This window comes from Helicoverpa zea, chromosome 28 (assembly GCF_022581195.2).
Source record: "Helicoverpa zea isolate HzStark_Cry1AcR chromosome 28, ilHelZeax1.1, whole genome shotgun sequence".
Taxonomy (NCBI): Eukaryota; Metazoa; Arthropoda; class Insecta; order Lepidoptera; family Noctuidae; genus Helicoverpa; species Helicoverpa zea.
The window spans coordinates 5,059,230-5,071,981 of record NC_061479.1 but is presented as its reverse complement, the minus strand read 5'-3'; the positions used below and the strand labels follow the sequence as shown (position 1 = coordinate 5,071,981).

The 12,752-nt window shown below is 33.6% G+C and overlaps 1 protein-coding gene across 1 annotated transcript in view; it reads left to right on the top strand.

Annotated features, from left to right (window-relative positions):
- Nucleotides 1–12,752, top strand: part of LOC124643736 (putative fatty acyl-CoA reductase CG8306) — a 47,199-nt gene that overhangs the window by 17,066 nt on the left and 17,381 nt on the right. The window contains exons 2-6 of the mRNA XM_047182796.1: nt 6,591–6,834; nt 7,198–7,449; nt 10,853–10,998; nt 11,326–11,435; nt 11,821–11,904. Of these exons, the coding sequence (XP_047038752.1) occupies nt 6,637–6,834; nt 7,198–7,449; nt 10,853–10,998; nt 11,326–11,435; nt 11,821–11,904 (790 nt within the window). The 5' untranslated portion in view covers nt 6,591–6,636. The remainder of the gene's footprint in view (nt 1–6,590; nt 6,835–7,197; nt 7,450–10,852; nt 10,999–11,325; nt 11,436–11,820; nt 11,905–12,752) is intronic.

Genomic DNA, 12,752 nt, shown 5'->3' with positions numbered 1-12,752 from the left:
CGGGCATTCTGCTACTAATATAAGACCAATCGTATTCCAACGACATTCGATTGGTTTGCAATTTGTCTGCTATTTTGGTGATTTTAGTCTATACGGTAGTTTGCTCTACAGTCATATTGCAATAGTTAATCATTTGCAGACAAAATGATTCATTATTGAATGACAGAAAAGGATTAAACGTTTATTTCAAAGAATAAATAGCGGAATGCCACATACGTTTCAATCGTAATCGAGTCGGGATTGGATCGCAGTCGAACGTGAATCGTATGTTGCTTAAGTAAAATTAGGAGAATCGTGCCCCAGGTTCTCAATTCGACAGTAATTTTCTCACGACATACCTACATTTTGGTTAGAAAACTTCTGAAATGACAGAAATATTAAATTAATACGTTGCTACTTAAACTTATACTTTTGTGAGATTACGATTATTTAACTAAATCATAAATTAAATTAATATAATAAACTTTCTTCTACACTTTAACTCTACATTTGAAAGTAACCGCATCATAATGCAACGAATCACAGATATAGATTAACCAACACAAGTAAGTAAGTAGGTCGAAGAGACCGCACCGCGGATTTTTTGATTTTAGATAGCTCCGCCCACTACACTTCCGCGTCTATCGCGTCGCGCAAGCTATACTCTTCACTCAATGTGTAAAATTTGAATTTCGCGCCAATCGCACACGCCGAGGTCAGCGCGGGGTCAGGAGAACCGAACAGGGAAGATAGGGAGCCGCAACTTACCTAAGTTTTTTATTTTTTGATCGGATTTTTTTTTGTTGTACTTACAAAAATTATTTGTAATGAAAACTTTTTATGAAGAGTAATATGATAATTTGGACGAGTATGGTTGTGTGTATGTATGTGTGGTGTGTCGTGTATGTGTGTTTGTATATCCAGAACGGATGAATCGATATGTATTTAGGTTTTTTTGTTTGAAATGAAATTAATCGGGAGTGTTCCTAGCTTTATTTGGTGAATATCGGCCCAAGATGGCCGCCGCCACAAAATGGCGAATAACATATTTTTTTTACAATTCCTTCAGTATGGATATCAAATGAAAGGGCTTGATTAGTATGTAGAATCATGTATAATATTATTTAAAGTCCAAGATAGCCACCGCCAGAAAATGCTGAATTGCATTGTTTTTTTATAGCTCTCTCAATATGGGTATCAAATGAAAGCGTTTGACCAGTGTTAAATAATTTATACTAATGTTATAAAGAGGGAAGATTTGATTGTTTGTTTCTGTGGATTGTATAAGCTCTGAAACTGCTTAACTGATTTGATTTGCTTACACAATTAGAGATTTACACTATCCCCAGTGAATGTAGGCCATATTTTATCCGGGCACAGGAAGAAGTTCCCCGGGAATGCGGCTAAAATCGCGTTAAACAGCTAGTAAAAATTAAGTGGTTAAGGAATAAAAGCGTCGCAGATCTTGTGTGTTATGTATGCTATAAATGTGTGTAGTGAAGCTGTAAGGTATCAAAGAAGTAATAAAGCTAAGTAATTCATTTTTAAACATATTTATTAAAACTGAAATATAAATAATAATATAATGTAAAAAAAAGAATTTATAGTATAACACGGTCTCCATAGATTTTTTGTTCTCAGAGTGCTTATAGTAAGTTCAACTCAGTCTTGCGCGCGGTTATGTGGTAACCCTTGTACATATACAGTAACTTTGTGTGCGTGACAAGAAGTACAGTCGGGTACAAATACAGTTATTTAGGGGTTACGGCTGTTTAAGGAAAAACAGTTATTACGTAATTTAATGTTTATTTATCTGTGTAAATATCTATTGAAATTATTAAGTTAGTTTTAGATTTGTTTAATACCCAATAAAAATATTTATTTATTTATAATGATTCTGAATCGCTACTTGAAAAATCAAGTCCACACTTTTATTTATTGTCCTCGTACCCCGAGCTAGAAAATATGTAAGGAGTATTTAATTCATCTTAGATATTTCACCTCATTTATTTCTTAGATACTGTCAATGTCAATTTGAAAAAACTTATGAGAAAATAATGAAAAACTGTAAGATGTAATAATAAAAAGCTTTGGATGTTGTTTCATTTTTTGAAACGTTACCTGACTCCTTAAACATTTTCTTCGTGAACAACTAGACATTTTTGTAAACGACTGTACCCATAACAAAAAGCGATAAGAACACGTCATGCTCGGACGACGTCACTGTCACACGAGCGAAAGTTGTATATTTACAAGCCGACGCACACATAGGGCCGCGCGCAAATCTGAGTTATCGTCACAAATTATTATACCTACGGCCGGAGCGACAACATGCGCAGGTCCGACCTCGACGAGGGCTATCGCCGGACTGGCTCGTCTCCGTACACATTGTGTATCAATCGCTAGAGCACGGACATAAGGTTCAGAATTGCGTAGCGTCTATCATGATCGCTGCCGCTCAAAAAATCCAATATCTTAAAACTTTAATTAAAAATGTTTGGTAATAGTTATGGAAAAATGACTTTGACAGAACGTTAATATTGATGTTAAGAATATATTAGAGTAATTTTGAAACATAAAGATAGTGTAACTTCCTTGTAATTTCAAAAATAGTACTTTTTTAGACGTGTTTTCGGAATTAATTATGATCGAGTAAAATTATCAGTATCGTGTTTTCGTTCTGGCAGAATCTAGATAAAGATATCAATTTACCTATATCAAAATTTCAGATCCATTGGTAAGCGGGTAGTCCTATAATTTGGCATGGCAAACGGCTATCAAAATCACGGTGGCGTCTTAAAAACTCATACAAGAATTACGAGACAATAAGAATAGGCCATCAAATATACATAGAAGCGTTGCATTGGCAAATTGGCCTACATATTCTCGAAATTACACAAACTATAATCAGCTGCTATAAGCAATCATAACATGGAAAAAACCGATTGAAAATATTCCATGCAGTTATACTGGTGTTTACGAGTATACTGCCGACTAAACAGTTGGCCGATAGTTGGCCCGATGGAAGCCAACATTTTTTTTTAAGAGATACTTGATTACAATATAAGGTTTCAGTCGGTCAGGGGCCCGATTCTCCTAATTTTACTTAAGCGACATACGATTCACATTCGACTGCGATCTAAATCGAAATAAACGTTTTTATCCTTTTCTGTCATTCAATAATGAATCATTTTGTCTGCAAATGATTTACGATTGCAATATGATTGTAGAGCAAACTACCGTACAGACCAAAATCACCAAAATAGCAGACCAATCGCAATCCAATCGATTGTCGTTGGAATACGATTGGTCTTATATTAGTAGCAGAATGCAAGATATGGTTAAAATTGCTATTGTGATCATATTGACATTATTAACTTAGGAGAATCGGGCTCCTGATCTTTGTAATGTGAGTACCTACTACCATTCATCTTTATACTGATTTATAAGCCCAACTGAACTATCGGCCGACTAAAAGTTGGCAGTATGCGGGCACTCTTAAATGATATATTGATGATTAATTCATTCACGCCCCACAAGAATGATTTTCCATTTGGAATGGGTCAACGTTTTCTCATACCAAATGTTTATCTCAATATCTATTAATAGGTATAATGGCAAAACTGTTTTGGTTCATTTAATTTACATACCATAACATAGATACCTCTATGGTTTACTGTTTTTTTTTCTTGTTTTGGCGGCAAATGTTTTCCACAGATATTTTTAAATCAAAATAAGAAAATGATGCGTTCAAGATTAAGGTTTATTTTTTAGTTTATATGCTAATAAGCCAATTTCAAAATAATTATTAACATACACAAATACCTAAGCTATAATATTTCTTAGTTAGGTTCTAGCCATTTTCCCGCTATTTCACTCGCGTCCCGTGGGGACTACTGACGTACCTGGATAAAATATAGCCTATGTTACATGCAGATGACGTAGCCTTCTAACTGTGCCATATTTTTTTAAATCGATCTATTAGCTTTTGAGTTAGTCCTTACAAACAAGCAAATTTATATATTTTGTCCTCTTTATAATATTAGTATAAGATATATTCTATGAAATAATTCGTAACTGAATCATATTCTAGAATAAGAATCTTTGGACCCAAACATGTACCTACATTGATCAATAAATTCATTCACCTTTGTATCGTACTCACAAATACACGATATGCGTAACGCATACCTACAGTATTATATTTGCATATTATATGCTTCGGAAGTTAGGACTTTGACCTTGTCATGTCCGTCCTTACGTCACAGTGTTGCTTGCCTTGAGAAGTTGAAACCAAAGGGCTGCTATATTCAAGGTAGTTTTCCAAAATATGTGGTAAAATCCATTCAAATGAATTACCTGGAATGCCTGTTTGACGCAGGTGCACATTAACATAATTCTTTTTTAGGTTTCCCAATAAAACAAGGGTTCCGTGGTTTTACTAAAATTCGCTGTACGTTTGTCCATATTTTTTTTCAAAATGTCTCCTCTGTTTAGGTACTCCGGCTAATTACAGAAAAGGCTGGATCGGATTACAGATAAGACCACACTTACAATAGCAAGAGCTGATGTGTATTTTTAGTCACTCTTACTCTTAAGCGGTAGTTTTTTTGGTCGCGGATGAAACCGCGGGGAAAAGCCACTTAAGGCGACGAATTGGTCAACAATAATTCCATAACCGGCACGCGCATCTAAGGCGCCAAAAGGGGTCGGAGCATCTGAGCGGGGCGAGGATTACAATACGCGCGCTAGCTTATAACTAAAAGTCGTAAGCGACAAAATGGTTTTGTAATTTTATTATTTAGAAATGATAATTTGATAAAAATTCCTTCTACAATTTTAAAGAGTATGTATATATATACTCAACTACTAAAAAAGTTAAGAGGCTTAAATCGGTCCCGTTTGCCCATAATATGTGAATGTCTTTTTAAAAAGAGGTATGTTTGATATATTTTTCTCTGTTATAAAAGTTACCTAATCATGTTTCTACGTCTAACAAAATAAGGTTTATATCATGAACTTTCAGGTAACCAAGTTGTATTTTGATCCGTTTTGTATTTACTGAGAAAAATTGAGATCCTTGGCGCCAAAAATTCCAATTCGTCCTCTTAATTAATGCTATTTTTAGACTAATGTAGGTTGGTCTAAGGTTGTGTAGTCGATAACATAATTTATAATTAGATATTGACTTTACAACTGCTCAAGGGTGACCCGCAGGCGGACATTTTATTTTGTATTTTTTCCAATTGTTTATTTTCTTGTTAATATAATATAAAAGAAGTATCTGTGCGAGCTGAGGACACACAAATACTTTAATTGTAGGTATGGCTTTAAATAACTCTTTTCTCTATGCTCAATCTAAAGGAGGGATAATAATTATCATTAATTATGCAGATTATGTTCAAATAGAGAAGCTTTTAATAACAGCAAACCCTGGTATCACCGTTCTTGCAAATTGAAATTGCTGGATTTTTAGCTGGTTAGCATAAATTACACGTCATTGTAATAACGCAACTCTCTTATTTTAAGAAGAATACCTATCGCTTAAATTCTGTTAGCATTAGTTTAAACACAATCAATGTTTAAACATGTGTAAATCCTCTACCTACAGTATATAAATTGCACCTACCTATTGTTTTTTTTTTATATATGGGAAATCATGCTAGATAATAGGTTTCTTAGCGACCGAAATTGATAAAATTTCCATAAAAATAAACACTAGTTAATCAAGAGCAATTGCAAAAAACCCTTGAAAACCTGCCAAGCTCAAATTACTTTGGAAAAAACCACGTCTTATAAGTAAATTGCTCCTTAAAACCAGTAATGCGAATAAATAATAATAATACCGGTTCACCTAGATCTACTTAATAAAGGAAAAAACATCGGTCCTTCTAGTTCCTAATGAATGGAAATAGTTAAGTATTTCCTTTGTGCGTAGTTCGTTCGTACAAGTAGTTTTTTATAACGTTTACAAAGTTTTTTCCCCCATATTATTTTCTTCGCAAATAAAATGAATAAATGTTTTAATTTTAATATTTTGATAATAACATAAACGGCTTTTTGTTTATTGTTCAATTTAAGATAACATCTTATCTTGAATAAAAGATGCGATCTTTCTCATGAAAAATAAACTGTTTTGAAAATTAACGAATTATAAAAACGAGAGAGAATTCAAAACAAGTATTTATAACTTGTAAATTCTTTTGTTATGAAAAAAGTCATACGATTGTTCATTGACCATCATCAGTTTCTCATTAAATATATTGTGAATTAAATTTTCTGTATCTTATAGAGTCGACAGAAACACAATAAATTGTCTTCCAGAATTTTTAAGTTCTCTAGATAAAAGTGACCGAAAGTAAATGAAATAATTCAGTATTATTAACACACATTGGTTAAAACAAAGGGAAATAAATACAAATATCTTGGCAGCACTTTGTATGTACTTGCACTTCATAACTCAAAAGTCCAAGCTTTGAACCCTAAACCCTTAAAAAAAATCAACAGCAAAAGTCAAATGTCAGATTTTGACAAAAATGACAAAAGAAACCTGAAACAAAACTTTTTTGTCGTAAACTTTTTTAATAACATCGATTTTTCTTTTTTTAAAGGTCTTAAACTAGAAATAACGGAGCAAGTTGCAGAAAATTCGTGAAAATGGCGGACGAGTCGCAAGTTCGTGCTTTTTACGCGGGAAAGAACTTTTTCATCACCGGTGGCACTGGATTTGTTGGTTTGTGTCTTATTGAAAAGATTTTGCGATGTATGCCTGATGTTGGAAAGATTTACCTGCTCATGAGACCTAAGAAAGGCAAGGAGATCTCTGAGAGACTGGAAGAATTCCCTAAAAACCCGGTAAGTTAAATCGCCTGCATTTTATCAAAATAAGTAATGTTGGGAAGTTTAATGTTAAAAAGTAGTTAAATAAAAAGTTGAACAGCAATGTGTAGTACCACTAGGTATATAAATAAACTAAGGCAGAGGAAAATAATCAAACATAATAAAATATAATGAACACAGGTTTGCAACAGGTCTTAACAATGTCAAAGCCTTACAATTTCAAAAGGAAATTTTGAGAATACAGAATTAAATCATAAATCACTGCAATGATATATTATAAAGTATAACTCTGTAAAATTGTCTATCCACAGACATAAAGCTGTTTAAAGTGAATATAATGTAGCCAGTGCAGATATAATGTAAATTTAAAACTTACAGGTCTTTGAGAAACTCCTAGAAAGCCACTCAACAGATATCTTCAAGAAGCTGATCCCCGTTTCTGGTGACGTCGGTGAAGCTAACCTCGGTCTCAGCCCGGCAGACAGACAGATGTTGATAGACAATATCAACGTGGTCATCCATTCCGCAGCTACGCTAGACTTCCAAGAGAGTTTGAGGCCGACTGTTAATATTAACCTGCTTGGTACCAGGAGGATTATGGAGCTTTGTAAAGATGCTAAGGATCTGAAGGTAATTTATTGAACCACGGTTTCGCTTACATAACGTGGGAACAACTCTACACACCTAGATTAAATGTAGCATATTATAGCATTCCTTTATAAATGGGCTATCAAATAATGAAAGGATTAATGCATCCAACAAACAATCAAAATCTTTACATTTTTAATATATTTTATTGTATTAAGCCTGGGCAATGTAAAATCTATAATTTATTTTGGTAAATGGGCTTATGGGCAATAATTTGTAATCTTTGATTTTTTGATCGCTGGCATAAGGAACAGAATCCACGTACAAAGTCGTGGGCAGAAGCTAGTTTTTAATATAGCTTATCTGAAGAGGGATAAAAAGTAATAGATTTTACCTTACAGCATATAAGTATATTGTACTTTTTTAATGACAACAATTAGTTGAAAACAATTAATTATATAATTTACAGCCTAGTGTCAGCCATAAGTGTGAATCTGAGGGCACGGCAGTGCCCCAGCCAAGACTCGAGCAAAGCGGGCACGGCCGTACCATCTTTTCTCGAAGCGTTTCGCGGCTATTTCAGTCCCCTGTATCTTCCATGTGAACAAAGCTAGGAGTTTAGGTTTTCGATGACCTAGAGTAAGTATTAGAACAAGCTCAGTCTCAAAATTACAAGACATTTGAATAAATAGTTTACCAGTTATGAGCGATCAAAGTTACACCATTTTGTCACTGACTCACTGACCGATCATCAAAAGTCTAAGGTACTTCTAGGAAACTTAGAACCTTCAAATTTGGCACCAAGGTAGGTTATTAGCTACATATAAAGGGAAAATTATAAAAACCTTAAAACTTAATAAAAAAATAGGAAACAAATTTATATTTGTGGTTTTTCAAGAACATTGTGTATGAATTTTGACTGCATTGATAACTTTGTTATTTATTTATGTACAAAATGTTGAAATGAAATGAAATGAAATGAAAATATTTATTCGCCGAGATATGGTTTACACAAAAGGTGGTAAAAACAAAAAAAGTCACAACATATCTCGCCTTCAGTAGGCATGCGAAAATTATAACATAAATCATGCTTAAAACTATAACGCTTATATATAAAAGCTAATTTCTATAATTAATGTATTCTTCTATTGTGTAGAAGCACCCTTCAATAAGCCAAGCTTTTAACTTCTTTTTAAATTTTACTTTAGGTAGCTCTCTAATTTCTCTAGGAATTTTATTATATATGTTAATTACCATCATTCGACTACTTTTCTTATGTAAGGTACTTCTACATCTTTCCATTCTTAATTTAGTAGGATCTCTCTGCCTAAATTTACAATCATCACTAACTTTGGGATAAAGGTGAGGATGGTTTCTAACAAACATACCTATCTCAGCTATATATAAGGATATTAGAGTCATTACACGTAGTTTTTTGAAAAGAGATTTTTGTTACTATTTGTTTTATTGTTACGTAGTGGTATATTGTTATTATGTATTAAATATACAACATATGAATAAAAAAGCTAGGTTTAAATGAAATGAATAATGATAAAATCTTTCATATTAATGCAGTGCGATAAACACTGCATGCTCGCTCGATAGATGGCGTTGTCCTGGTCTAAATCGCGCTATGGTTTCGTTACATAGCTTAGTATAAGTAGTACTTAAAAAAAAATCAAATAATTTCATGTGATACCGTCATCTACCTCTGAAATAAATCTCTTTTATTCTAAAAGCTATTCGATTAAAAAATTCGACAATTTCGAATTTTTTTAGGTAAAAAAAAATATTGTTTACGTGCTACTTTAGGTGTACATATTTAGTTTGTTATATATTTAGTTAGTTGCATGTAAGTTAATTTAATTTGTTATATACTTAGAGAAGAAAGAGACCTACAAAAAATAAATTAGATCCCACCAAAAACATTAAATGTAAAAAAAAGCCAATCCTCTACGCAATTCCTCCACCGTAAAAAGTTTTGAGATCGCATAGAAGCCAAGTCCTGTTCTACTTTATTTGTAATAATAAATCAATATTTTGTGACTATATCAATAGTTTTGTTCACATTACAATAATACTGTCTTGGCCATGAGCACAAGTTAAAAGTCGCTCCTTGAAATAATGTGCGTTGATAAATTCTATATGGACATGATTTTACGATTGGACTGATTATGGACTGATTGGAATTTGAGATCACCATGGACTAAACATGCGCCATAGTACATGTGCAGTTCATTGATGTTGGATGAAACTGACTGTCGGTCATTTAGTAACAAATGAATAAACTAAAAGTATTTAATTCTGTGATATTAAACTTCATGTTTGACTTTCACCTCTCCAAGATATGCTGTATTATATTTGCAGTTTATTGTGCTCATGGCCAAGTCAATATTATTGTAAAGTGAACGAAACTATTGATATAGTCACAAAATATTGATTTATTATTACAAATAAAGTAGAACAGGACTTGGCTTCTATGCGATCTCAAAACTTTTTACGGTGGAGGAATTGCGTAGAGGATTGGCTTTTTTTTACATTTAATGTTTTTGGTGGGATATAGATTTCAAATCACATCAAGTCCACTTTTGAAATGAAGTTAGCTTTTATTCTTATTTAAAAGGCAGGGGAAGTATCTTTTACAATATTTTACCGAATTGAACCAAGTTGCTGTAGTTTTTAAGCAGAATAAGTTTAAAACACACCCCTTTTTTTCAAATTGAACCAAGTCCATTTGACATGTTATATCAAAATGCAGCAAGTCGCACTGAGCCAATCAGAGCGATGTGATCGTTCAAAATGGCATCATATTTTGATTCAAACTGCACTAAGTCCAGTATTCTGTTAGATCAAATAAAGCTAAGTCCAAAGGACATGGTTCATTTTGACAAAATAAACCTAAATCCAAATTAAAAATTCGTTTTTCTCGTAATCTATAAAAAAATCATAGAAACAATGATAGAAAGGATGATAGAGAATCCGATTTTTGATAGTCACACCACCCTCAAAATCAGATAATAAAAAGTCTTACCCGAACAGAAAAGAAAATCACTTTTTATGAATTAAAGATTTTGGACATACTTCAATTTGAAATCTAACGTCACAAGTATTGTCATAATTACTTTAAAACAAATAATAAACCTACACACAAAACATTACATCCATAAAAATGTTATAACATACATATCTATTTATGTTAAACATATTATCTACTACAATAATAAAACCATCATCCTCCGAGACATTTTCCCAACTATGTTGAGTTCGCCTTCCAGTCAATCCAGATGTAGCTGAGTACCAGTGCTGGAGCCCTCAACCCATTTACCCGGGCAACCCAATATCCCTTGGTTAGACTGGTGTCAGACTTACTAGCTTCTGACTACCCGTAACGACTGCCAAGGATGTTCAATGACAATAATAAAACCATATTACATGTAATTTCCAGGTAATGATCCACGTATCATCAGCTTATGTGAACTCGTTCTTAACTGAAGCTCATGAGAAGGTGTATGAGGCACCGGAAGATGCACAGAAAGTTATCTCGCTAGTGGAAACCCTGAATGATGAGTCTTTACTGCAGATTGAGCATAAGTAAGTGTATTTTGCGTTACTAAATGGCCAGTTTTCAAAAACTTTACTTAAAGAAGCCTGTTAAAGATTCTCTAACATATATATTTTTGATATTTAATACTTTTTTTGAGGCAGACCATATTTCGTTTGCTTTTTAACCGACTTCATCATAGTTGGAGCACGAAAACTGTGCTAGTAGCCTAATTAATCAGAATAAGTGGCTTCAGTCACTTCCTTACAGAACTACTTCCCGCACCGGACTTGCTAAAAAAGTAGCCTTTATGTTATTCTGATGTATAAAAATCCTATCAGCCAGTAAAATAATATATTTTTTCATTTTCTTCACAGATTACTGAAAAGTCATCCCAACACATACACATTTACAAAGCACTTGGCTGAGCATGAGGTCATCAAATGTATTGATATGTTCCCCTGCACTATTGTTAGACCTACTATGAGTAAGTATTAAAAAAATATTAAAAAGTATATCTTTATTTTTCACCCTTAATTTAAGAGACTGTTCTTTGCAGCATAGTCGCTCAGAAAGACCGAGCGGAAAAAATAAAAAAAAATCCGCTAGTGTGAATGGACTGTAAAAAATAATTAACTGAGTTGTTAGATAAAAGGTCATTAAGATTTTTGACGCTTTAAGATTGTTTATGCTTAGTTTAATACTTAATTAACAAAAATATTATTTTCTTAATCTTCAGAAAGGAAGTCCATTGAAAGGAAAAAAAAAGGGATTACCTTATTTCTAAATAAGTATGATTCGTATTGGATACTATTAATATTGTATTATGTCAATTAGCTTAAGTGAAATGTATTTTTCTTAATATTTTTCAGTTGTGGCGTCTTGGAAGGAGCCAATTCCCGGCTGGACTTGCTCTAAAGTTGGTCCTCAAGGCTTCCTGATGGGGGCAGCTAAAGGTAAGTTATGGCCTTATGGCCCACCATATTAGTTAATGCGCGCGGCTTATTAATTATAAGTGTTTGAAAGGCAATATTATTAAGTTATGAACTTCAAAATTCTTACAGCAAAAGTTTAATTGGCTTTTTACAAATTAGGTAGTTTGCACTTGCACTGGTTTTCACTCTTATTTTAACATTTTCGCGTGCCGGGCTAACTTCTTCCCGTACAAAATATATCCTATGTTACTCGGGAATAGTTTAAATACCCAACAATGTCGTGGTGGCCTAGTGGGTAAAGGACCAACCTCTCAAGTATGAGGGCGCGGGTTCGATCCCAGGTCAGGCAAGCACCAACTTTTCTAAGTTTGTATGTACTTTCTAAGTATATCTTAGACACCATTGACTGTGTTTCGGATGGCACGTTAAACTGTAGGTCCCGGCTGTCATTGAACATTCGTGGCAGTCGTTACGGGTAGTCAGAAGCCAGTAAGTCTGACACCAGTCTAACCAAGGGGTATCGGGTTGCCCGGGTAACTAGGTTGAGGAGGTCAGATAGGCATTCGCTTCTTGTAAAGCACTGGTACTCAGCTGAATCCGGTTAGACTGGAAGCCAACCCCAACATGATTGGGAAAAAGGCTCGGAGGATGAGTCTAAATACCCAACAGTGAAAGAATTGTTCGAATCAGTTCCGTACTTTCAGAGTGTCTATTCTGTTTACATAATTTACAAGACTTTTAATTAATTTAAGAATTTACAAGAGATTTGTTTATTTATAAGACTACGTGAAACTGCCATACATAATTGACAAAGTCAACAATGTTTTACCGTTAGTACCGCAATTCGATAACAGATGGCGCTGTGCCGA